Source organism: Canis lupus, chromosome 13 (genome assembly GCF_011100685.1).
Source record: "Canis lupus familiaris isolate Mischka breed German Shepherd chromosome 13, alternate assembly UU_Cfam_GSD_1.0, whole genome shotgun sequence".
Taxonomy (NCBI): domain Eukaryota; kingdom Metazoa; phylum Chordata; class Mammalia; order Carnivora; family Canidae; genus Canis; species Canis lupus.
In genome coordinates, this window is record NC_049234.1 from 60,594,007 (window position 1) to 60,619,596 (window position 25,590).

At 33.7% G+C, this 25,590-nt stretch overlaps 1 protein-coding gene and 1 long non-coding RNA gene across 18 annotated transcripts; both read left to right on the plus strand.

Annotated features, from left to right (window-relative positions):
- Positions 1 to 582: 582 nt before the first annotated feature.
- On the plus strand, positions 583 to 2,730 carry LOC119876923. The gene is made up of 3 exons (XR_005368402.1): positions 583 to 627; positions 2,367 to 2,391; positions 2,610 to 2,730. It is a non-coding gene; the product is annotated as an uncharacterized LOC119876923 (long non-coding RNA).
- A 3,265-nt stretch (positions 2,731 to 5,995) lies between these two features.
- Positions 5,996 to 21,179, plus strand: PRR27 (proline rich 27). 17 transcript variants are annotated; one of them, XM_038556245.1, is made up of 8 exons: positions 5,996 to 6,189; positions 8,549 to 8,690; positions 8,950 to 9,003; positions 11,853 to 11,980; positions 13,033 to 13,051; positions 13,500 to 13,558; positions 16,980 to 17,441; positions 21,083 to 21,179. In XM_038556245.1, the coding sequence occupies exons 4-8, from the start codon at positions 11,933 to 11,935 to the stop codon at positions 21,149 to 21,151; spliced, it is 657 nt and encodes a 218-aa protein (XP_038412173.1). In that variant the 5' UTR covers positions 5,996 to 6,189; positions 8,549 to 8,690; positions 8,950 to 9,003; positions 11,853 to 11,932; the 3' UTR covers positions 21,152 to 21,179. The 17 variants fall into 17 exon arrangements, with proteins under 17 accessions (XP_038412173.1, XP_038412171.1, XP_038412172.1 ...); XM_038556243.1 differs by having other exon boundaries at positions 11,922 to 11,980; XM_038556256.1 differs by having other exon boundaries at positions 5,997 to 6,189; positions 11,922 to 11,980; positions 13,033 to 13,056.
- Positions 21,180 to 25,590: the final 4,411 nt, after the last annotated feature.

Sequence of the window (25,590 nt, forward strand, 5' to 3'; positions counted from 1 at the left end):
TCCGGTGAAGCAAGAAGCATAGGTGTTGCCCTCAGCCTTGTGGCCTGAGGCCCAGTCTGAAATCTTCCTGCTTAGTGTCTGTGAAGCATGTTTTTCTCTTTCTCTAAGTTGCAAGTTTATCTTAAATGGAGACCCAATGGTCACTTATAAATAATAATTATATCCTCTGGGAAGAATGTGTTGGATTTATTTTACCACACACCTCACTAGGCCTACTTTGCAATATTTTTTGTCACCTATATTCGCTCTAGGCATTTGATGAATAATGTAGAATCTATGATACTTTGACACAAAGCAAGGGTGCTGCTGATGACAGTTTTACTGTATTGAATTCAGAATAAAATGATTTACTTCTCAGTAGTAGTGACATGGTCCCCAAATATTCCGATAAATTGACCCTACCAGTCTGGTACAACTCTAAGGTTAATTATGCAGTTAAGTTAGTTCTTTTCTTCCCCTAAGGAGTCTGCTGAAGTTCCCACAGAGGTAAGTCATTTCCATTCAAATAAAATGAATTAATATCATTTATCAGTGTTTTCTTTTTGTGTATTTTTATAATAAACGTTTTTGTTTTCCTGACAGAAAGTCAAGCCCACTGTGGAAAGAAAGAACTACCTACAGCAACTGGTAAATTTCTCATACAAATTATAATTTTGAGCAAACCATCATACTATGGCTGTTTTTTCTCCCAAATGTTCACTTAACTCTTTGTATATCAATGAGATAATTATCCGCAAAATTATAGTAGTTAATATTTTTCCCCTTTTTGTTACTTTTAATTTCTAGCGTTACCTTGTCAAATGTGTAGATGATTGTTCTAAGAAAAATAAGTGTTGAACAATTATCCAACTGATTTTGAAAGAGTTACAAACCTCAGAAAAATAGTTTCATGCTTAAATGATGAAAATTAGATAACAATGCAGTTAAGGCATCGCATTATTGCTCACTCAACTTTTTTTTTTTTTTTTTTTTTTTTTTTTTAAGATTTTACTTACTTATTTGAGAGAGAGAGCACAGTGGAGAAGGAAAGGGAGAAGCAGACTTCTTACTGAGCAAGAGCGTGATGCTGGGCTTGATCCCAGGCTCCAAAGGCAGAAACTTGAAACACCTGAGCCACCCAGGCACCCCTACTGCCTCAACTTCTGACAATGGCATCAGATATCTCTTTACCATCAGATAAAGGTTTCCAAACCATACATAGGAAATCATGTAATCTGTCCACTATGAACTAGAAAAATTTGCTATGGGCACACATAAAGGGAACATACTTTGGAGTCAGCAATTTGTGTTTCAACCATAATTTCACAAATTATTACTTAACTTCTCCTAGCTAGTTTCCTTAACTAAAAGTGAAAATAGCTATATTGACCCTGCAGAATAATATTAGATAATATGCATTAAATTATGTTAAAAAATGTTCGGAACATGTAGATAGATGCATCTAAAAAAAGTGACAAGTATTGTTGTTATCTTCCTACATAGAACAGACGTTCCTTCCTAAAACTTTCATAACAGGAGCAGTCTTTCTTTGAACACTTAAAAATGGGACTGTCCAAATAGAGCTTTTCTTTTTTAAAAGGAAATTCTAATTATTATGAAGGGCATTCCTATATTTTGTTTGACATTCTCCCTTTGTACCACTCTTAATGTAACTGTGGATTTATCTAGTAATTTTTCCCAGGCAATGCTAAAGGCCAATTAAGTAATTAATTAATTAAAGAAATTACAGACACCTTTATTTATTTTTTTTAAGATTTTATTTATTCATGAGAGACACACACACACACAGAGAGAGAGAGAGAGAGAGGCAGAGACACAGGCAGAAGGAGAAGCAGGCTCCATGCAGGGAGTCCGACATGGGACTCGATCCTGGATCTCCAGGATCCCACCCTGGGCTGAAGGCAGCGCTAAAACGCTGGGCTACTGAGGCTGCCCAATTTAAGGAATTTTTAAGGAACCTGGCAGCTTATCTCAGAAAGTAAATCAAAACCATTTATATATATATATATATGACATTATTTTTTATTTTGTCATGGCTATACAATAAATATATTTATGTTATATAAGCAGGAAAAGAATGTGGTTATGCATACCAGTCAGATAACATTTATCTACTTATGGCTAATTAATGAGATATCTCATTCTTTATTCATTTAATAAATATATATTTAGTAAGTACTATATTCCTTACATGATCTTAGATCTTGGGGATACAAAAGCTATTAAAAGAGTCAATAAAAATAAGTTTATATTTATTCTTCCTTTTTATAAAAGAAAGATTTTTTCCCTCTATATATTCAAGAGGAAATTACATATAACCAATACAGTAAGAATAAAGTATCTAATTCTTTTTTCATTTCTTTAAGGAAACCCCAAAGAAGACTGGATATGGTAAGCTATTGTTTCTATGTAAAGCTATATTTAATTCATATTTTAATATTAATTTTAAAATAAAAAGAATTTTGCATGAATTAACTTTCTTTGATTATATTTGTTTAGTATAATTTAGAATTTATCCAAACAAAACAAGTTTTAGTTTCTTTGGTTATGTCAGGTATCATCTGGCACATGCGATATTAGTGCAATTACTTACACTTTTTTTTTTCTAGAACAAAATCAACCAATATTATCAGAAGTTCACCTTGCCCCAATATCTCAAGACTATTCATCATTATCAGACAACAATGAAGCCATGGAATCACGTTGAGATAAATGCTTATCAAATTATCCCTGTTCTGGTAAACTCTCCTTTCTTATTTTTAATTTAAAAAATAGACTTATTTTTGTAGTAAAAGTAAGCTGAGAAAATGAAATTAAGAAATAAAATTCCAGAGACACCTGGGTGGCTCAGCAGTTGAGCGGCTGCCTTCCTCTCAGGGCATGATCCTGGAGTCGCAGGATCAAGTCCCACATCGGGCTCCTTGTGTGAAGCCTGCTTCTCCCTCTGCCTGTGTCTTTGCCTCTCTTTCTCTCTGTCTGTCATGAATAAATAAAATCTTTAAAAAAAAAAAAAAAAGAAAGAAAATTCCAACAGGTTTTGTTCAGTAGAAGCTAAAACAAAATTTTAAAAAATTTCTAGGCTGGAAATTAAATCATAAATCATAAAGTGCAAATACAGCTAAAAAAATAAAAATGATTAAAATGCATTAAAATGATTAATTGAATTTATATTGGATTTAAATTTCTTTTTTTTAAGATTTTACTATTTATTCATTCATGAGAGACTCATTTTACATAAGTATCTAAAATTCTAAATAGTCCAAGCTCTAATTACATTTTTCCTTTATTTAATTAAAAAAAATGTGACTCAGGACACCTGGCTGGTTCAGCGGTTGAGCGCCTGCCTTCAGCTCAGGGCATGATCCTGGTCCAGGCATGGAGTCCTGCATCGGGTTCCCTGCAAGGAGCCTGCTTCTCCCTCTGCCTATGTCTCTGCCTCTCTGTGTCTCATGAATGAATAAATAAAAATTTTTTTAAAAATCTTTAAAAATTAAAAAAATTTAAAAATGTGACTTAGGAAATGTTCCTTTTCAACATGAAGAGTAAATGAGAAAGCAGGAAATTAAACCCAGAAAACTATTTAACATAAATAATATGAAATTTAGAATCAGAAGACTTGGCATAAATAAGCTTTTGATTTTGAGAAGTGCCTCATTTCTCAGGATATCTTTTTAAATATGACTTAGTTTCTTAGATATATATGTAACATTTAAATATATCCTCCACATTTTTTGAGAAAATAAGAATTTAGTGTCTGTAGTTTGAATGTGAGATGCCTAAACTAAAATCTGTTCTAAATATTTCTATGGAGATGTAAATATTATTTTTTGTTTGTATGTGATGCAAAAGAGTCAGGCAACTTCACAAAATAATCTTCTATGAGGAAAATACTTATATAATTACTATAGATAAGAGCTGAAAATATAGTTGTATTTTTTATAAATAGAAATATTTCCTTTGTAACATTATTTATATGTTTATTCTACATTTTTAAAAAGCTGATCATGTGTTCCATCATGCGAGGGACATGAGATAGAAATAAGATACCAAGCTTTCTTATTAAACTTACTTATTAAACTCTGTTCTAGACAAGAGCACAGAAATGGCAATACAATGTGATAAACACTAAGTCAGAGGCATAGTATATGGCGGTACAGAAAGGTCAGGCGATACAGTTAAGTCTTCAACTTAACTTAAGTCTTAGTTGAGGCTTAGTTAAGTCTTCAACTAAGTACTCTCATGTAGTTAGACTAACCAAAGCAGTAGTAGGGAAAATAATAAGGCAAAAATACTGAATTGACAGAAAAATTACCAAAATTATGAAAGAAACCGAGAAACCAAAAAAATGTACAAACAATTCTGAAGAATTTAATAATTGTAAATTCTTAAATTGTAAAATATCAGCCCCAAGTCATTCTGCATAATAAAATTCCTTTATTAAAATCTAGATTTCAATTAGATCAAAAGCATTAAAATATAGGAAGCAGTAATATTTTATGTCCAATAAACTATTCAGAAAATAAGAGTAGTTAAATATTCCTTCAAAGCTGGCTGAAAATCTAAATGTATACCATTTAATAAATAAATATAAATATTGCTTTTTGTATGCTAGATTGAAGAACTTGGCTATTAACTTTCATTTGCTCATTAATTGTTCAACAAATAGTTATTAAAATCCTACTATTTGCTAGGTATCACTGGGGCATTAGAAAATAATAATGATAACTAATAATAGTTATAAATAGTAACATTATGTCAGAGTAAGATGGATGAATGTGTGTTCTTTATACAGACATACATTATTTAAGGAAATAAGTTTAATAAATAATACAATATTGTCTTTTTCCTTTTAGATTTGACTGGAAAATCTATCTTCTACATTTTCCTATCTACCACAATACTTCATACTACCAGCTTGGACAGACCAATTAATAAGACAGAAATATTGAGCCAAAAGAAGACTGTGCAAAATATTTCCTGAGTCATTTATATTTTTCTTGTTAGTTCATGTTGAATATACTGAGGGTCTGTATTGAGGTTTCATACAACTGAGCTGATGATTATTTAAGATGTTTTTACCATTCTTTGAGTTAGAAAATCACATTTTTTCCCCCTAAAAATAAAATTTAAATTGCATTCTTTGGTGTGTAATCATCATTTCCACTGTTCATACTGGCCCAGCAGGCTACTAATGATAATATAAGGAGTCCTTTAACAATTGACTTTAAAAGAGCTTGGCTATCACCGACATAAATGTACACTTACATTTTACTTCTCATAATGGATAAACTTGAACACTACTAATTATATTCTCCAACCACAGTTGGTTTTACAATACTATGCAGCCATCATTCTGCCATCTCTGATTTATTCATGCTCATAATTTGCCACAGCCTCAATCCCAAACCTTCCCCAGAGCCCTTACTTTTCCTCTCAGTTCACACTGTCCCACTGAAGAAGGGAGTCAGGCACCGAGAACATACACCTTCAAGGCCCCCCATTAATGTACCTAACAAATAAAGAAGCAGAAAGAGCAAACAAGTGGGTGCATGCATGTATTATAAGGAAACTCTCTAGGGGGATGAACATATCCAGAGAAGACAGAGAAGGAAGGGAAGTTAAAGAAACGTAGATCAGAGGTCAGAAAGGAAGAGATACAGATGAAGGTTATTGAGCTTAGAAATTTGTTAGGCATTTGGTTGTGATGGGAAGACACTGAAGGAGTGTTCACAGGAGAGTGACATGTGTCTTTGGTGAAAATTGGAGACTTTCTCTTTGACTTCATGGAATATTCCAGTCCTTTAACCCTCCCATTATATTCCATTCTATCCAATCCTTTTTAGGCTCATTTCCGTTCTTATTTAGGCTGAACACTAAAGGCTTTTTTTTTTTTTCAGAAGGCAGTAATATATGACATATACTTTGAAGGGACAGAATAGGAAGAAGCTAAGAGACGTCTTTTGTCTTCATAGAACATTCCATCCCTTAACACTCTGATTATATTCCATTCTCTCTATTCTATTTTCACTCCCTTTCTTACATAGCCCAGACTTTATCCTTGACTATTTCAAAATTTATCTTCGTAGTACATATAACCCTTCCGTCTCTCTGCACTTAGTCCTGTCTGGAAAACACCCAACCACGAACTCAATTTCTACTACCACTTCATCCAAGCAGCTGAATCCTAAAGTAAGTTCTTTTTCTAAATTTTTTTTTGTCACGAAAGACTGTTTATCAAACTTTGTCTTATTGGCATTAGTTAGCTGCCTTCCTCGACTCTCCTTACACTTACCACTAATCCTACTAGAAAAAAAAATTCCCCCTTCTATTTCATAGACTATACTGAGTCCACCAAGCCCAAACACTATCCACCACCTAGTATAATACTTCAATAACTTGATAAATCTCAACATTGACTGTCTCCTTCAAGTCTCAAAGAATATAGTGACCTTCCTTTATGTTAAAGCTAATAGCTCTTTTGATACTTGTAAAAAAATTCCCTCTATAATATCACCTATTTAATAGATTGTGGCAAAAGTAATAATGACGATTATAATATATGATCTGAGTAGCAGGGTAACTTATATATTTGACCCAATTAACCTTACAACTATTTTTATTACTATTACATTACTAATAATGATTAATATTACACTTTGCAGATGAGGAAAAATTAATTAATTAATTAATTAATTAATTAATTATTTATAGATGAGGAAATTTTAGTAGAAAATGAATAAGTTGCCCCTAGGCGCACTATTTTGTTTGGACCTATTGATTAAGATGTACTTTCTGGTAATTTTTATAATTCTCTTTCTTTAGCCATTTCTTCTAGGTATTTTGCATGGATGCCTCTTCTTTACACAAAAATTGATATTCTCTAGGACTCTGACTTCAGCCACTTCTTTTTAACTCTACATATTTTTCCTATATGATCTTATCCATTTTAAGCATTTTAATTGCCACATACAATCAGCCAACAAATATCAGCTCCTAATTCTCAAGATTCAACTCTATAACAGCCATCCCTCAAATTTAGATAGGTGAATCTAACTGAGGCCTGAATATCTCCATATATTTGTTGGCTTCCCAAATTAAAATGTAAGCAATATAAGAAAAGAAAGCTTATTTTTCACATCCATTCTTTCCAACCGTCAAATATAATCCATAGGTTTCCCATACTGTTGAATCACAAAGTAATAAACTTAATAATACCCATTTTTTTAGTATAACAGTGTGAAATAGGAGGTTAATTAAGTTTACACCTTTTTAAATTCTTCATTCATAAAAAAAAGTGATATCTTTGGAGCTTTAAATTCCAAAGCCCTTATTATAATTTTGTCCTCCAACTGCCTTTTATCCACTGGGTTACATCTCTTATATTCTCTAGGGTCTAGAACAGTAGTACTAAGTGACTAAGTGAATGATCAAGTGAAGGAAAAAAGGAAAGAAGAAAAGAAGAGTGGAATGAAAGAAGGAAGGAAGGAAGGAAGGAAGGAAGGAAGGAAGGAAGGAAGGAAGGAAGGAAGGAACATATCTTCAAGTTCTCTGATTCTTTCCTGGGCTGTGCTGAGTCTAATGATGAGCCAAATCAAATGCATTCTTTTTCTTTGTTAGTGAACTTCTGATTTCTAGCATTTCCATTTCACTCTTTTTTATATTTTCCCTCTCTATGCTGAAATTACCTTTGTAATCTTGCATCTTGTCTACTTTACCATTAGAGCCTTCAATGTATTATTCAAAATTATTTAAATTCTCTGTTTGAGAGCTCCAACAAGGCAGTTTAATAACTGACTTTGGTTCTGGTGATTGCTTTTTTTTAATCTGTAGACTATTTTTTTGCCTTTCTATATACTTATAATTATTTTACTGAATGCCAGAACTATGCTATAGTTTAGTAGATAATAAGGTTAATATTTGAATGGTTGTATGCAAGCACTTTTCCTTCTGCAAGGCTGTTGGGGGGGTATGTCAATTGATTCTACATAAAGAAAATTATATACTTGGGGTAAAAAGGGTTTTCTCATCTTAAACACTATAGCCCTTACTATGGTTCAAGAAGGTATCAAGCTAAATCACTTCACATTACTCTGATTATGACTTCGGCACTGCCAGCTGATATTATGTCTTTTACTACTTCTTATTTATATTGCATATTACCAGAAATACTTGGTTGTCAATAATAAATTTACATTACAGAAGAGCTCTTTTTAAAATATTTATTCATAATAGGTAATTCATGTTTGTAACACTAATATAGAAAAAAATACCACCCTGTTATTTTTAAAAATATTTATATTAAACTGTTTTCAGGTTTAACATAAAATGAATCAAGCATAAAATTCCTTCATCATACTTTCTGGAGATGTCAAAATTCAATCAAGTAATCAATATTTGCAAAGTGTATTTAGTAATTAAGTTTAATGGAGTTCCTAAATTTCTCTTTTACTGCCAAGTCATGGGAACTTGTCTATTTTTATGATTTTCTGAAATGAGGGGAGCAATTTACAGCCAAATAAGTCAAATTGATAGGTTTTTATTTTTTCAGATATTATGCTGATTTATTTCAAAACAAAAGAATAAACTTTAAATTAAAGACTTCTTATAAATATCACTGGAAGAAAGAGAGTGAGGCACAGTGTCCAGAGCAAGACCAGATCTCCAGTCATTAGTTTCCATCCTGGAACAAGGTATCCTCCCCTTGTGGCACCCTCCTGCCCCCCTCCTCCCAGTATAAAGATGCTTCCATTTTTAAAAGATTCTCCCTTAGGTCACAATTAGATAGAATTTCATAGAGTACCTGTAAGTGCATATTTACATTATCTCTCTTTTGTAGAAGTTAGTAACACAGGGTGTTGTGTACATTTAATCTAACACACATCTCAATGATCACTTCAAGACTACGTAAGAGAAGACTCATCACAGGAATTTTCTTTTTTAAATCTCTAGGTTCAGAGTGGATTCAGGATTTCACATAAACCCTAAAAGGATGGGGATACTCAGGTATTCTCATGTTCTGAACTCAAGAACTCAAGAGTGGAGTCCAGTGATCCCCTCTCACTTAAAAGCTATTTGAAGAAAAAAAAAAAAAACTGAGGAAAAGGAGAAGGGAAAATTGTTATTTGAATGAGACATGAATTCTTTGTTCCTTCTGGAGCATTCTAAAGTACTAAATCAAAAGTGATATATTGATAAATAAACTAAATGAAACAAGGAAGAAAAGGTTTTTAAATATTGCTAAATCTGGGATTTTTCCATTCTCAAATGATCTTTTTAGAACTCCAAAGTTATAACTGAGTTCTTTGTTAGCTGTTAAGTATTCTGATAGGAACAGCTTATTTTTTTTTATTCTTTGTGAAGAAGAAATACTTATTCATCTTTAACAGAACTGCTAAAGCATTAAGAGCTTCATTAAATTAACAGTCACATTAAGGCAAAAGTTAAATTAAATAAAACTATGCTTATGGGGGCACCTGGGTGTCTCAGCTGGTTAAGTGTCTGCCTTCAGCTCCATCATGATCCTGGAGTCTGGGTATCAAGCCCTGCATTAGGCTCCCTGCTTAGTGGGGAGTCTACTTCTCCCTCTGTCCCTCACCTGACTCTTGCACTCTTATTCTCTCTCTTCCTCTCTCAAATAAATAAATAAATTTGTTTAAAAAATATCAGATTATCTATAACAATTTAAGCTGGTACTATTTAAACCAATTATATAGATTTCTGTTCAAAGCACATTTAAAAAGGTGAATACGCACATTCTCACATTATTTTATCTATATTTATCTATATTTGGGGGCCATTATATATAATCAAATTAATAGGTTCTCAAAATAATAGTGGGATAAGGGAGGGATTCTTCTAAAAATTCAAGCATGATATAATTTGACAGTTATTAGATAATTATTAGACAAGATAACAAATATTATTTTGGCAAATTAGACATTTGCCATATAATATGTGTAGGAAAATCTGGCTCCAGCCAATTAAATCCTCCTATTTCAGAAATTCAGATAAGGCTTAAAAGAATGATTTTAGAGAGATCAATAAATACATTCATTAACTTTATATTGTTAACCTTTAGGTTATATGTGCTATACAATGAAGTATAGGATAATTTAAAAATAACTGATCTATATTAAAGAATAAAATATTATCTTCTTTAGGTATAAATTCATAGTTTTGCATCACCAGTAAAATTTTTATTTTCTTTTCACAAAAATGTTAAAATATACCACAGAAATTTTAGCACTATAAACAATTTTAGGAGACTTATTTGATTGCTTAATTTGTTCTTCTGTTTGTTTATAATATGACCCATTCTAAAAGGATTTAAGACAGCTTGCAAAATAAGTAAAACAGAATTTTTAAAAATATATATTAGTATTTTGATACAGGAAAAGCAAAATTAGGGGAAATAATATAAAGCCAGAGATGGAGTAAGCATTCCCAAATGAGGTGCCATAATGTCCTGTAGAGTTCTATATATAGCTAAGATATTTGACTCTGAAATTCCTGGTCAGCAAAAAACAAAACTACATACTAAAATAAGAGATAATTAATATTATGTATCTAGGACATAAAAGTATATCCATAGCTCAAAAAAAAAAAAAAAAAAGTCTAGGTGTTGGGATTTGCCAGGAATTTCTCCAGTGCTGTCTATAGGGAACGAGAATGAGGCACAGGTTGTTGTCCCATACATCTTTACAACTTAAAAAACAATAGTAAAACCTAACAGTTTCTTTCTTATGCAATATCTCAACAAAAAGCAGATGTGTAATACCAAAGAACATTATAGCAAAGATTATTCAATATATGATCAAAACCATGTTGAACAGGTAAATAGGTGATCCAAAATGTTTAAAATATGTTTTGAGAAATGGATGGAGTATATAATTTCCAGGGCTTCCCCCATGAATATAATTTTGCAGCCTAGGTCTTGTTACAAATTAGGCACTAAACCATTCATAGCTTCATCAAAAACTTGGAAATACTTCATACTATTAAAATACATTTAGCATACTAGTAATACATTCTCACTTCACAAAAAAAAATGTAGACTGTAGAAGACAAAATGAAATTGTGGAGATTATTTTAAAAATCAGCCATGATCTAATTAGAAATACTCCATCAAATACTTTAGCTATATTTAACATCTGAATATTCATGAATATTCATTCATGATATCATGAACCTGGTATCATTATTCTTAATAAAATACTTCTTGACATTTATATTTTTCTCACTTTGAGATATTAAATAATATTATATAAATGCCTTGCATAGGTATTTTTACTTTAAGAGTAGACATAATCTATATTTTTGAGGAAGGGAGAAGACAACCAACTTTAGATTGGTTTTACTTTCTTTGAAAAAAATTGAGCCTAATCAAGGCACACACCTGAACATATGGCTGCCCCACCACTTTTCAGAGACAGAGGGAAAAAATGGATGATTAAGAGCCTAAAGGTTTATGCCAAAGCATACAGTGGCAACAACTTTAAGAAGGGAGTGTTTCCAAGTGGTTGATATCCATCTCCCACTCAATCTGTAAAAAGAAAACCCTAATATAGCACCCATAGAATGGTTTTCTTTAAGCAATTTTATCTCATGGTAAACCCTCTGTGACAAATCGCATAATTATATCCCTAGGTAACTAAATGAGTTCACTCCTACTTAAAGAAGCTTAAACTTTAGAAGCCAATTAATTGTTGAAGGACATTTGCAGAAAAATAGTTTTGTTTTAGCATCATTCCTGTTAGGTCATGTGGACAGTAGTTAATAGCAGGATCAAATTTTCTGTTGAGGGTGCTTCTAATCAGACTAAGAAAGCCATGTATTCTTTTGTCTCTCTCTAGAAGAGAAACAACTAAAATATACATTGTGTGTTTTCTGAAACAACCACTTTATAAAAATAATCTTCATAGGGTCACTCAAAATGAAGCTTCTATTATGGGCCTGCATCTTGTGTGCTGTTCTTGCAAAGGTAAGTAAATAGACATCTAAAATTATAACAAGAGTATAGCCATCTAATAATTGTAGATAGGAATTCACATTATTGACATAAGTTATTATAGCGTTGATAACAATGAAGCAGAGAGACATGTTAACGGGCATGAGGTTCGTTGTGCCAAACTTTTCAAAAGAAATTTTTAAGAGCAAAAGAATAATATTGTGTTATCTAAATGACTAACCAGCAAGGAAAAGAGGTTAGCTCAAAAATGCAGTGGGCAAGAGGAGGATAAAGTTACAGGGAACCAGAATGCCATGTAGATTGTTTTAATAGAGTTTATGTCTTCAAATTCTTGTGCATAATCTGTGGTGAATTCATAAAATATATTGAAGCTTAATGGGAGAAGAAGTGAATAGATGATCCTTCTGAAAGTGTAAAGAAGTGGCACTTAGATGCACAAGTATGCACACACCCACACACAGAATGCAAACAAAACCTCAGGGTGAAAGAGAGCAGCAAAACCAGATCTATAAATAACAGCCAAGTGATCTTTCAGTTGGTAAGATTTATGTACATGTAGAAAATTACAAACCAAAATCCTTCAGCCAAAGTAAAACTTTCTAAGACAATCATTGAGGTCAAAAACATATGTTGATAACAATAACAAACCATTTATACTAGTGATTCATATTTTAAAAAGAAATAAAGTGGGACACCTGGGTGGCTCAGTCAGTTAAGTGTCTGCCTTCAGCTCAGTCTCAGGTCATGATCCTAGGATCCTGGGATGGAGCTGGGCTTTGGGCTCCCCGCTCAGCAGGGAGTCTGCTTCTCCTCCTCCCTCTTAGATACTTTAGATAATTATTTAATCCTCAAAACCATTCTATGAGGTAGATATCAAAATTCTGTTCGCCCCACCCCACTTGTGTGCTCTCTCAAGCTCTTTTTCAAATAAATGAATAAAATCTTTAAAAAGAAGAAATAAACTATATTAATAAGACTGTACAAATTCTTCAGTAATATGGAAATCTGGGTACAGATGTTTTTAAATAAATAACTATAGTGTATTAATTTTTCCTTTGTTTTAGAAGCGCTTCCACTTCCTTGGTGAGGTAAAACTTTAAATTTACATATGAATGTATTTGTTTCTTACCTTAAAGTGTATTTTACATTTTAAAAATCTTTGATTTGTTTACAATGCAATGCTATTGCTGTTAAAATATTAGTACTATTAATCTATTCTTATTTGATAGAAAAATATTTATGGAGTACAAATATATTTGTGTTTAACATATTTCCCACCAGGTCTCTATTTCTTTTCATGAGCAGAAGTGCGAAGTACGTGCAGTCTCTCTGCAGTGTGATAGATTTTTTTGCTATGCTCAAGTTTCATCTTCATGCCTCTACAAAATTTATGACAATGCTTCAAACTTAACATTTTTAACTCAGTAATTCCAATTTCAAACTAAATTGGAAAGAAATATTATATACAATACTCAATTCTTTTTTTTCTTCAATGTTTTATTTGAGTATAATTGGCAATGTTATATATTAGTTTCAGGTGTACAACATAGTGATTCAACTTCTCTGTCTGTTATGCTGTGGTCACCACAGGTATATCTATAATCTGTCACCATACAACACTATTACAATGTCATTGACTATATTCTCTTTGCTGTGTCTTTTATTCTCATGACTTCTTCATTCCATAATTGGAAGGTTTTTTTTGTTAAGATTTTAAGATTTTATTTATTCGTAGAGACAGAGGGAAAGAGGGGCAGAGACAGAGGCAGAGGGAGAAGCAGGCTCCATATAGGAAACCTGACGTGGGACTCGATCCCGGGTCTCCAGAACCCTTGCACCACCAGGGCTGCCCCTAATTGGAAGTTTATATCACATACTCCCCTTCACCCATTTCACCCATCTACCCACACCCTTCCCTCTGACAATGATGAGTTTGTTCTTTGTATTTAAAGGTCTGATGCTAGTTTTTGTTTATTGATTTGTTTTGGTCTTTATAAAATATTAAATTTTAATGAGGAGCTGGATTGGCTGGAGATGTAGTAACTAGATCTGAATAAAGAAACCCTGTTTGTTCTTTTCAATACTTCGAATCCCAATATCTAGCACATGCATAACACATAGTAGGCCCTCATTTTATACTTTATAAAAATAAATCCCTAAAAATCCATGAAGGAAAAGCTTAAAATCCCAAAGCCACTGAGGAACCATCTGCCTTTATTGAGAATTTATATTGCAAAGCCTTATTTAGTCTCAGGGGACTGTGTAATGAACACAGATGATTCTCTAATGTAAATAGCTAGTGTAAAAAAGCCACTAGCCACAGAATTGTGCCCTGTACATGAAAGTTTACAAATAAATATGAATGAGAAATTTAATGATAGGGAAGAAACAATGACCCTAACAGAACATTAATATTGGCCATTGAATAGCTATTTTGCAAGAATGTATTTAGAATAACAGAAAAGTCTACATAGTCACAGGAAAACAAGGCAAACAACTCTATCACATAAAAAAGAAAATCCCAAGTTGCTTGGAGAGTTTTGTCAGTTACAGTCACTCTGAATGTAGGTCGAGATCTAAAGAATGGTATTTTTCAGTGGCATGAAATTTAAAACCAACATTATTTTCTTTGTTTTTAGAGATTTCTCTCATCTGGTGAACATGTAAAATATGTTCATATTTTTTATATTTTACAATATTAAAATGTAGTCTGTATTATTTTCTTTTTAAAATAGTATTTTCAAAAAAAGTAGTATTTTCTATCTAATAATGTTAAATAATTCAGTATTATGTTTTTCCTAAAATTAAGTAATTTAAAAACAGGTTCTTTGCTTGCTATAGTTCATTAAAAAATGAACATACAGGGGATCCCTGGGTGGCTCAGCGGTTTAGCGCCTGCCTTCAACCCAGGGCGTGATCCTGGAGTCCTGGGATTGAGTCCCGCATCCGGCTCCCTGCATAGAACCTGCTTCTCCCTCTGCCTGTATTTTTGCCTCTCTCTCTCTCTGTCTCTCATGAATAAATAAATAAGATCTTTAAAAATAAATAAAAATAAAAATGAACATACAAATATAAGCGTATGTATATTTATATATCCTGTAATTTTCCTATTCATACTTATATCCAGTTTCACTGCTTGCACTTTAGATTAAATGCTTTAAACTGAAATTTAATTGTATAAATAAAGTTATATATCACAGAAAAGTACTGTTAATAAAGAAGGCAATATTTTCTAACAAATATGAAAACTGGATCTATGTTCATAAATGGTGTCTGCTATTGACAAATTAACTTGGAATATATGTAAAGAAAATAAGTCTGTCCTAATTAGTTAGCATTAACATGAAGACATAAGAAATATTAAATATAGTTTATAATTTTAAAATATTTATGTTTTAAACATTTAAAATTCTTTATGTTACAAATTGAGCTATGCAATGAATCAAAGAATCTAGGATCTTGATAGATAAACCAACATATACCAAAACTGCTCATGAAAACTGACAAATTTATGATAGGAAAAAATTTTAGGTATTGAGACCAAGAAATGTCTTAATTTTCTGTAAATTTATTTTTTAATTTTTTTAAATTTTTTAAATTTTTTATTGGTGTTCCATTTGCCAACATATAGAATAACACCCAGTTGTCATCCCATCAAGTGCTCCCCTTAGTGCCCGTCAAATTTCTACATAATTTTGTGAACCTAGAGCTCACTGACAGTCTCACACACATGTAATAGACAACCCTGGAGCAACTGGAGGCTGTAGAGGTCCTTCAACCAAAAGAAATCATTTGAAATTTAATAGTAAATGCATCAGCCACATTAATAATGCTCTCATCTAAAACACAAACACCACAGGGAAAATTAAATTGGAAAAGTCAGTAGTAGATATTGCAAGATGATCACCACATTAAGTCTAGCTAACATCCATCACCGCACAGTTACAATTTTTTTCTTGTGATGAAAACTTTTAAGATCTATGATCTTAATAACTTTCAAATATACAACATGATCTTAACTATAATAAGTATATCTCAATTTTTTTTAAAGCCAGTAGTCACTCATCCACATCCAGTCTGCTTTCCTTCTTAATAATATTTTGAGATCCTTGGCCTTGATGAGCGGACAAGTATGCTGGAGGATGGGGAGGAGATCAAAAGAGCAGTCTAACTAAGTGAATGCTTCAGTGAGGCCCTTAAGACATCTAGGGGGACAATAAGAACAGTGAGCTGGGTGGAAGGTACTGAGAAGGAGACCTGGAAATAACAATCCTATACTGTGTACACTCTTTCCTTCTATTTTTATCCTGACCTAAGCTGGCATATTGTTCAGTTTATGACGCTCTGATTTACCCAAACACAAAATATTTCCCCCAAAATTGAGAATTATTCAGTTTTTTCAAGAAATTATTAGCTTCTATTGAAAAATTATGGAAGCAAATTAGCCTTACGAAAGAGACTAAAGGGTGGCTCAGTGGTTGAGGGTCTGACTTTGGCTCAGGGCATGATCCTGGGGTCCTGGGATAGAGCCCTGCATTGGGCTCCTCACAGGGAGCCTGCTGCTCCCTCTACCTGTGTCTCTGCCTCTCTCTCTGTGTGTCTCTCATGAATAAATAAATAAAATATTTAAAAGAGAGAGAGAGAGAGAGAATGAGAGACACTAAATTAGAATCCTTACAAAAATAATCTTTGGGCAGCCCAGGTGGCTCAGCGGTTTAGAGCTACCTTTGGCCCAGGGCATAATCCTGGAGACCTGGGATCGAGTCCCACGTCAGGCTCCCTGCATGGAGCCTGCTTCTCCCCCTGCCTGTCTCTTCCTCTCTCTCAGTGTGTCTCTCTCATTGATAAATAAATAAATAATAAATAAATAAATAATCCTTTTTTAAAAAAGGAAAAACTTAAAAAAATAATCTTTACTTATTGAATATCGTTTTAGTGATAACATGGGTAATATATAGATAGGATAGGTAGAAGCAATCAACTTTAACAGACTTCTTTGCTTCTCCTTTAGGATTACAGTGGCAATCATTACCCAGTTAGCCCATCTCTGACTATTCCTTACCCAATATCAGACATTGATTTTGTTCCTCCTTTTCGCCCTTCAAAAAAAAAAGCCCCCAATTACCTTGGGAATCCTGACCCTGATACAGGGACACCACCCTATTCCTGGGTTCTCCCTTCTCCTGGAGCCCCCCTCTACCGCATTCCTAGTTTTCCCTTAACTACTTGGTTGAGCCCTTCTCCTCAGAAACCTTCCCACTTTGTCCCTCCTGCAAGTAGAATGGAAGGACCTTTTTCCACATTCAATGCTCCCATGCCTATGCCTGCAGAACCTTATGTAGCTACACCTCGTACCACACCTACTACATCACCTCCCAACCCAAAGCTTATTGCAGTTGAGCCTGGGCCCATAGAACCCGATGAAGCCGAGCCTGCTGCCGCAGAACCTCAGCCTTCTACTTCTCCTGACAAGGTGGGTTGCCTAAATCTTACTCCCATAATGCATGGAATTTGTAGGAGAGAGAAAGAAACTGAATCTCCCCATAAGCAAACAAATATCATCTTAAACATTTTGAACAGCTTTATTAAGAAACAATTGGCAAACAGCAAACTACAGGTACTGGAAAGATACACCATGGTAAGTTTGGACATAAGAATATACCAATGAAAAAAATATATCCCGGGCAGCCCCGGTGGCTCAGCAGTTTAGTGCCGCCTTCAGCCCAGGGCCTGATCCTGGAGACCTGGGATTGAGTCCCACGTAGGGCTCCCTGCATGGAGCCTGCTTCTCCTCTGCCTTTGTCTCTGCCTGTGTCTCTGCCTCTCTCTCTCTCTTTCTTTCTCTCTCTAATAAATAAATAAAATCTTACAAAAAAAAGAAAAAAGAAAAAAATCCCATCCTCCCCTTTCTCCTATCCCTAATCTATTTCTGTCCTTACAGATTAATTCACATTTTCTAGAACTGCATGTAAGCAGAATCATACTGTAAATACTTTTATGTGCCTGCTTTCTTTCACTCAACATAATTATTTAGAAATTTGTCCATGTAGTTAAGTACATCAATAGTTGTCTTTTTTTCCCAGAAAAGTGTTTCATGATACAGCCATATCATATTTTTTTACCCATTCATCTGTTAATAAATATTTTAATTTTCAAACTCTATGCTACTGATTTACTTCCATTTATTTATTTGTTAAGGCACACTGTACTGGCTTAAGCCTCCAGTTCAATGTTAAATAAAGGTGATCAGATAGACATCCTTGCCCTGTTTCTGATATTAGGGGGAAACATTGTTCTTCACATATCCACACGTTCATGAGCTTTACTTAAGGATGGCATTAGCTTCCTATGCTTTTAAGCCTTATTAAGCAGGAACAAAGAAACCTTTTTATCTAAGGCTAATTTTTCCCATTACAGAGATCAAGCCATTCTAAGTACTCAAGTTTATGCCCTGTGAATTTTGAGATTTTTTACTCTTATGAGATCAAAAATTTTTGCCTGCTCTCTGTGAGCACCAGATATTGCTCCATTTTGTCTTTCAGGTGGTTCTTGAAACCTGGCCTCACGTGATATCTTCAAATGAATAATCTTTACTCAGTTGAAAATATAAGGGTAACCTCTTTAGATCATTTTATCTGTGTCTTTGTCCCTCTCTTTCCTCTCTGATGCTCTGCTGTGTGAATTTCAGCTACCATGTCTTCCTGGACCCCTAGCTCCATCTCCCTTCTCGAATACCTGGAATCTCTCCAGGCAGTAAGCAAGGACAATCACAGGGTTCACTTCAGTTGCTTCCTGTCTCTTAGGAATTCCTGTCCTTCATAGCTTAATGTTCAGATCTCAAGAAACTGCTGCTTCTCCTTTGTTTGGTATATTTTTTAAAATGTGTTCCAGATAAGAAGGTAATACCACTTTCTCTTACTCATCTTGCCCTAAAGTATAGTTCTCTAAGCTTTTGAAAAATATTCATTCTTTAAAAACTCTTTAAGAAGCATCCATTCCCTAAATTTTAGTAGACATAGTCCAAGCAATTGGGCTATTCTATAAAAGGATTCCAATTACATAGAAGATACTCTAAATTCAGGGAACAGGCTAAAAAAAAATGTGAACTTAAATCCATCAGTGAATAAATTCTGCAGTACATTGCCACTAATCAAATACTCCTGGCAATTGCTTTCTAGAAGGAGGTACAAATTTTCTTCCTGTTCCTTTGTTTTTGATAAAGATCAGGATCAAGCTAAAAGGTCATTTGAAATTGCTCCAGAGAAGTATAAAGAGCTAGCTTTATTCTACAATGTTCTACACAATAACATGTTCATTTAGTAGGTTTCTTTGATGCAAAGCACTTTCCATCTACAAACATATGCTATGGCTCACATGAGGGTAGAGGAAAAATGTGGGAAAGTATGGATAAAAAAAATAGGACTCAAGAAAAATGGGCCTTGAAAACACTGCTAAATATTTGGACTTTTTCCTTAGCCAAAGGAATTTATCAAGGACCTTCACTGAGTAGAATGATTTGACCAGTCTTCTATTTTCAAAGGCTAAGTATGGTGGCAATACAGAGTATTCTAAATAGGAGTGAGTCATAAAGAGATGACCAGATACAACTTCCTAGAGAATAAAAGTTATTCAGGAAAGAGAGACCCAATATTACGAAATGAAGCACATTTTATCATGCATGAAAAAACTTTTTTTTAAGGTAAAGAAATGAAATTTTCTAGAAAAGAGAGTACCAATCATTTATTTCTGTAAGTCATACATGATACTGAGATTTAAAAATCACACATTAAATAGACTAAATCTCATCATCTGAAACCACCTTGGAATATATTTTTACTACATGAAAACAAGAAAGTGGGGTATGGAGAGGCATTTGGTACCCTGTGTCCTAGAACTTCTGCAATTTGAATTCATGTCCTGTGTAATGAACTCAGGAACTGAGTAGATAGGTTTTCTTTAAATGAATCCAAATTGATTATAATGAATATTCTTAGATAATAGTGGTCAAAAGAAGGAAGAAAATTCCATAGGAAGTGTGGGGGTTGAATTATGCATGAGAGGAACCATTGCTAAAGTTGTCGCAGATCATTCTGTATTATATCCATTCAGCCTCTATCCTTAACCCACACCAGAAACCACTACCTTAGAAAACATAAACAATGATTTGTATCTGAAATCTCCCAATCCCTACCCCTTCCCCCCACAGACATGCCCTCCATCCCCCATTACACGTTATCCTGGGGAAAAAGGCATTGGTCAAAAAGCTCACTTGTACTCATTCCACCTGAGTTCATCTGAACAAAAAATTTGGTTAATCTCATTCCAAGTTCTCCTTCATCCCTTCCCAAAGCTGTTCCAATTTTACTGTTATAAAATTGGACAGGAAAATGTCAAGTCAAGGCTTTATTTTACTTTGTTTTATAAGCCGAATCAGAATTTCTACTGAGGCAACATTAGTAGTTAAAGTAGAATTGAAAACCAATTAAGAGGGCAGTTAATATTGTCGGTAATGTCTCTTATTAACACTATTGCCAAGGCGATTAAAAAGCTTCAAATTTTAATATTGCTACTTTCTTTCAGTTTTTACTTATTTTGCTATTATATAAGATAAAAAGATATTGGTAAATTAGTTCAAGATAGTAGACAAATTTAATAATTTCATGTTTTCAGTAAGCATTTATGTTTAGTTTCTTGCCCCATTAATTACTTAACTCACAACAAGTAACAGAGAAAGTATGCTACTTTTCTAGAAAAGTCTCTCAAGGCAGAGAAGGAATTCTATTTCGCCCTATTCAGTATTAGAAGATTATGTTGAACTGGACCCAAGACCTTCACACAAAGGAATCCTGTATAATACAGACATGCATGCAAATAAAGCATAATACTGGATTAATGTTGCATTTTAAAATAAAATTTTACGAGAGTGTATGCATAATCTAGTATGGATTTGTAGATAACTTGTCAATATAGTTTTTTAACATTAAAAGTGTAAAACAATATTTTGCTGTGTGAGTAAATTTGGAATTTTATTATACAAATACATAAACTTATTATACAAATAAATAAATTTATAATTTTATTATACAAAACTAATGTTATTTTCGTTTTTTTCAGACATTGTTGCAGAAATCAATTAAAATCTACAAAAATTTACTTTCTTTTCGAAAGCCTTTCATTCTGTGATATTAAAAACTCTAGTCTCACATATTAATTGGCTTGTGGTATTTTTTTCATTTGACTTCATTTATATAGAAATGATGTTAATGTTGTACTTTTTCCATTGAAAATTGTAAAAGGCTATTTCCTAAATACGTAAATAATTGTCAGAGATTTAAACATGCAATCGAAATGTGTCTTTCTTTTGAATCAACACCATCTAAAAAAAAAAAAAAAGCACTAATAGAATTTTTTTTTAAAGATTTCCTTTATTTATTCAGGAGAGACACAGAGAGGCAGAGACATAGGCAGAGGGAGAAGCAGGCTCCCCAAAGGAGCCTGATTCAGGACTTAATCCCAGGACCCCGGGATCACGACCTGACAAAGGGCAGATGTTCAGCCACTGAACCACCGGGTGCCCTTTTTTTTTTTTTTTTTTTTTTTACTAATAGAATTTTTTAAGGGTTTGTTTCCAAATTATTTCTTTTGAAAATGTGACAGAAGTTAGTTAAATGGGAGACAACCATCATTCTATAGCTCTCCCCATTTTCTTCCCTTCGAAATATTTGATCTACTTTTAAAAATATTTATTTATTATCATCTTACATAACATTTGCCAGTTCCAGGCATTCTTCTAAACTCCTAACAATTAACTTAAGTCCTTATAATAACTACTAAATAGATAGTAATATCATCCCCATCTTACATATTAGGAAAGTGAGTAACAGAGAGGATAAATGATTATCAAAGGTTACACATTTAGAAAAGTGTCAGAAGCAGGATGAGAAAGCATATCATGGAGTTAGTACTTTATTAAAAATTAGAAGACATACAAACTGGCATGAAGTTGAACATGATGGCTATATTTGTTTCTTCTGCCTGTTGCAATAAATTATCATAAAGTTGTTAGCTAAAAGCAACAAAAATGCATTCTCCTACAGTTCTGGAAGTCAAATATCGATTTTACTGGACCATGGTCCCTCAATAGGCTTTTGGAGAGCTTTGGTTCTTCTAGCTTCTTTCTGTGGCTGCTAGCTTTCTTTAACTTGTCTCCCATCATTCTAATCCTCAAGGAACACATCATCAAATCTCTGTGCCGCACTTTCCATTTTTCCCTCCTGTGTGCATTCAAGTCGTCCTCTGCCTCCCTCTATAAGGATACATATGATTACATTTAGGACCCACTCATATAATCCAGGATCTCTCTATTTTAAAATTTAAATCACAGTTTAATTTAATCACATCTCTCAAAGACCTGTTTTACCCCAAGTAAGGCAACATCCATAGTTTCCATGGGATTAAAACAAAGATCACATGGGGAATCATCTCACACCCTATCATAGTGATAACAGATAGAATTCACACTGAAGGTGTGAATTAGGTATTGTGTTGATGAAAGAATAACTCCTTATTAAATTACCCTACTCAGACATAGGAAGATGGATGGTATTTGGGCAATGAATGAATATTTTGGTAAACTCAGAGCTTCATATCAAGTATATGAATCCCCATAAGTCAGTTCCCAGTGAAGTCTATTTGAACCTGAAAATCAGGGGAAAGAAAATGAATGTATAAGACTGAGATCCTGCAGTGTTGACCCTACATGAGGTACAAAGGAAAGGAAATTAAGTAGGTTAATATTTTTAAGGCCTTCCGGGGACTGCTTACAAGTAGTAGAAGGAGAAAATGGGGACACAGGAGTGCCAAAGTCCTGTCCCACTGCTGGCGGAAAAGTGTGGCAGAAAATCAAGTGTCTGCTGCTAGTGCAGTGACATGGATTACAAATGGCCTGGAAAATTCAGTAGATTTTGAAATCTTTGGGGTTCAAAAGTACACAAATTTTGACAACATTACAATTTGGACTCATTGGTAGGATTGTGCATTTAGTAACACAAAAAGAGCAACAAATATGTAATTAAGATCTTTAAGAACAAGGGAGGAACACTAAAAGAACAAAGGAAACCTTAGTTAAAAGTTAGATAATAACAATGTCTCAATATGCGAAAATATTCAAAAATTTTGAAATCTCAATACCACTGTCTAAAAAGACCCTCTGGCATGGGTAAAATTTGCCCAATGAAATAGACAATGCTACAAAAGACAATCATTTGAGAAACTCCTGATGACAGCACTTACATTTATAATTAAAAATAGAAATAAAAATAACTGGCACAACTAGTTACTATCCTACAGAAGTAGTAACATTAATCTTCTGTTTTCTCTATCCTCCAACATACTGAGTTTTGACAAGCAAAAGCAATATGATGGAGATGAACTTTATACTCACTTCTGGAAATTCTCTTGGAAACCTCCTGTAAGAATGAGAAACCAGGGCTTAGAGTTCAGTTGTAGAGCCAACTCCATCCGGCAGGGCTAATGAAATGCTCAGACTCAGTTGAATAAGAAAATGAGGAAGTCTTTTGTTGTTGTTGTTGTTGTTGTTGTTGTTGTTGTTGTTGTTTGAACTTTAAAAGAGAATTTTGAAAGGAGAGGAGAAAGAGATTTAAATTTTTGAGAGTTTAATAATTGGAAGGAATTTGTATTACTTTCAGTGCAATTATTTTATCACTGATTGTGGGGCATCCTTAACTAATAGGCTTGAGAAATATTCAGTTCAACCTATTCCCGAGCCTTCTAGGGACAGAAACTGAACTGCTCACCCTCCATGTTCTAAAGACAAGGCAACCTGTCTCTTCTGCTACCTTTCCTATCTCTCAGAAAACTACCACCCAATTCTTGAAGCTACCCTTTACCCATCTCTTTTACTCCTAAACTACATCTAAGCTCTCAGTATGCACTATCAGCTCTACCTCTGAAATATATGTACAATCTAAGAAATTCTCATAATTTCTACTGCTACCATGTGGCCAAAGACATCATCCTTTCTTACTTAGATTATTGCAATAGCTTCCTAACTGCTGCCTCTGCACACCTTGTCCATCCATTGTTTCTTTAAACCCTAAGTCAAATTGTGTCATTCCCCTAACTCTGAATAGTTGCATGACTTCCGGTATCAGAATAATTCCTAATCTCTACCCTTAATAACAGGACTTCTTATTATCTTTATGAATTTGGTCTTCTTTCAGGCAGTTGTTTAAAAAGCTGATTCTTGTAACATAGAGCCCCCAAATCTCAGCAGCTTCATGTAATAATTATTTCTCAATTACACCAAAGTCCACTGGAAGTTGGATGGTTTTGCTAGGGGCTTTTTCCTCAAATAGTGAATCAACATTTCTGTGTTGCCTTTAGTGTATGTCTTTATCTCAAAATATTCTGCTTCAACTAAAGCTGATAGGGGAAAGAAAGAAGGTGGAAGATTTCAAGGAAAGTTTTATGGCTGGGACTGAAACAGGAATCATCATCTGCCCATCTCCCATTTTTTAATAGGCAGTCATATGTTCCCAATGTAATAATAAGGGTAATTAAGGAAAACTAGGTTGATGAATATAGAATATCTGCACACCTTACCTTGCTAGGTTAAAAGCATCCATTTTACTCTTTCTCCCAAGCATAGAGCACTGTCATTTTCTTGCCACTAAGACAAAACTCAGGTTTGCAACTCTCCACCAAATTGTTAGTGACTTTTCCTACTCCTGAAAATTGAGCTAAAAAGACAAGTTATCTGCCCAAGAAATATACCCAATGTGCAAAGATAAAGCTGAGACAGGGATAAACAAAACAAACACTCTCATTTGGAAACAGTCATCACTGTCCATAAAAATAGTAAAATTTCACTCAGGAGATATAATAGACTTGAAATGAGGGAAGTTTCTCAATTTTTCTCTTTCTGGAAATAAATACTGGACGTGTTGTTCTCTTCAATCATACTTAAAGTGGATTTTCCATCCTTGGTGGCTGTCAAAGCCTACCTTCTGATGTGGAAGACTGGAGGCTCAAGAATACATTATTTTAGTTCTCAAATAGTCAAAAGATGTTTTTTAGTCTGAGCTCAAGTTTTCTCTAATAACCTAGTTCAATAAAAAATCTTGTAGGAATCTGATATACTTCCCTTCAGTCAGTTACATGTGCCAGTGACTATATTGAATGTTCTATTCTAAAATAATTTTGTCACCCTGTGGTTCTCTTTTAATTTGCTGATGACTTCAATAAAATCTTCAGGGAAAGTATGTGGGAATATGACTCCATTAATCTGACCTATTCCCTGAGTCACTTTTAAAACACTTTATTTGGCCTTTGTTGCTCAAAAACTTTTAAGTCTTTTTACTTACTATTTGGTGTGTGTAAGAAGTTAGCTTTCCAACCCTGCAAAGTCACAACATTCTGTATTTCCTCTATTCACTTATATGTCTGCTTGTAAACCAGCCAATTCTTCCCTAGATTCATTTTATTTCTTCTTTATATACAGGCAACAACAACTAACACACATCAGTAAGTTTGTATTTTCCAATTGCTTCCTAAAAGCTTTTGGTTTACCTGATAATAGACATGTCTGCTGCCACCTGTGT

Excerpts from the sequence above, each read along its gene's own strand:
- PRR27 (XM_038556245.1), top strand. The coding sequence starts at position 11,933 with ATGAAGCTTCTATTATGGGCCTGCATCTTGTGTGCTGTTCTTGCAAAG. Across the intron at positions 13,559-16,979 it reads TTATGCTGTGGTCACCACAG|GATTACAGTGGCAATCATTA; the intron begins GTATATCTATAA and ends CTTCTCCTTTAG. Across the intron at positions 17,442-21,082 it reads CTTCTACTTCTCCTGACAAG|ACATTGTTGCAGAAATCAAT; the intron begins GTGGGTTGCCTA and ends CGTTTTTTTCAG.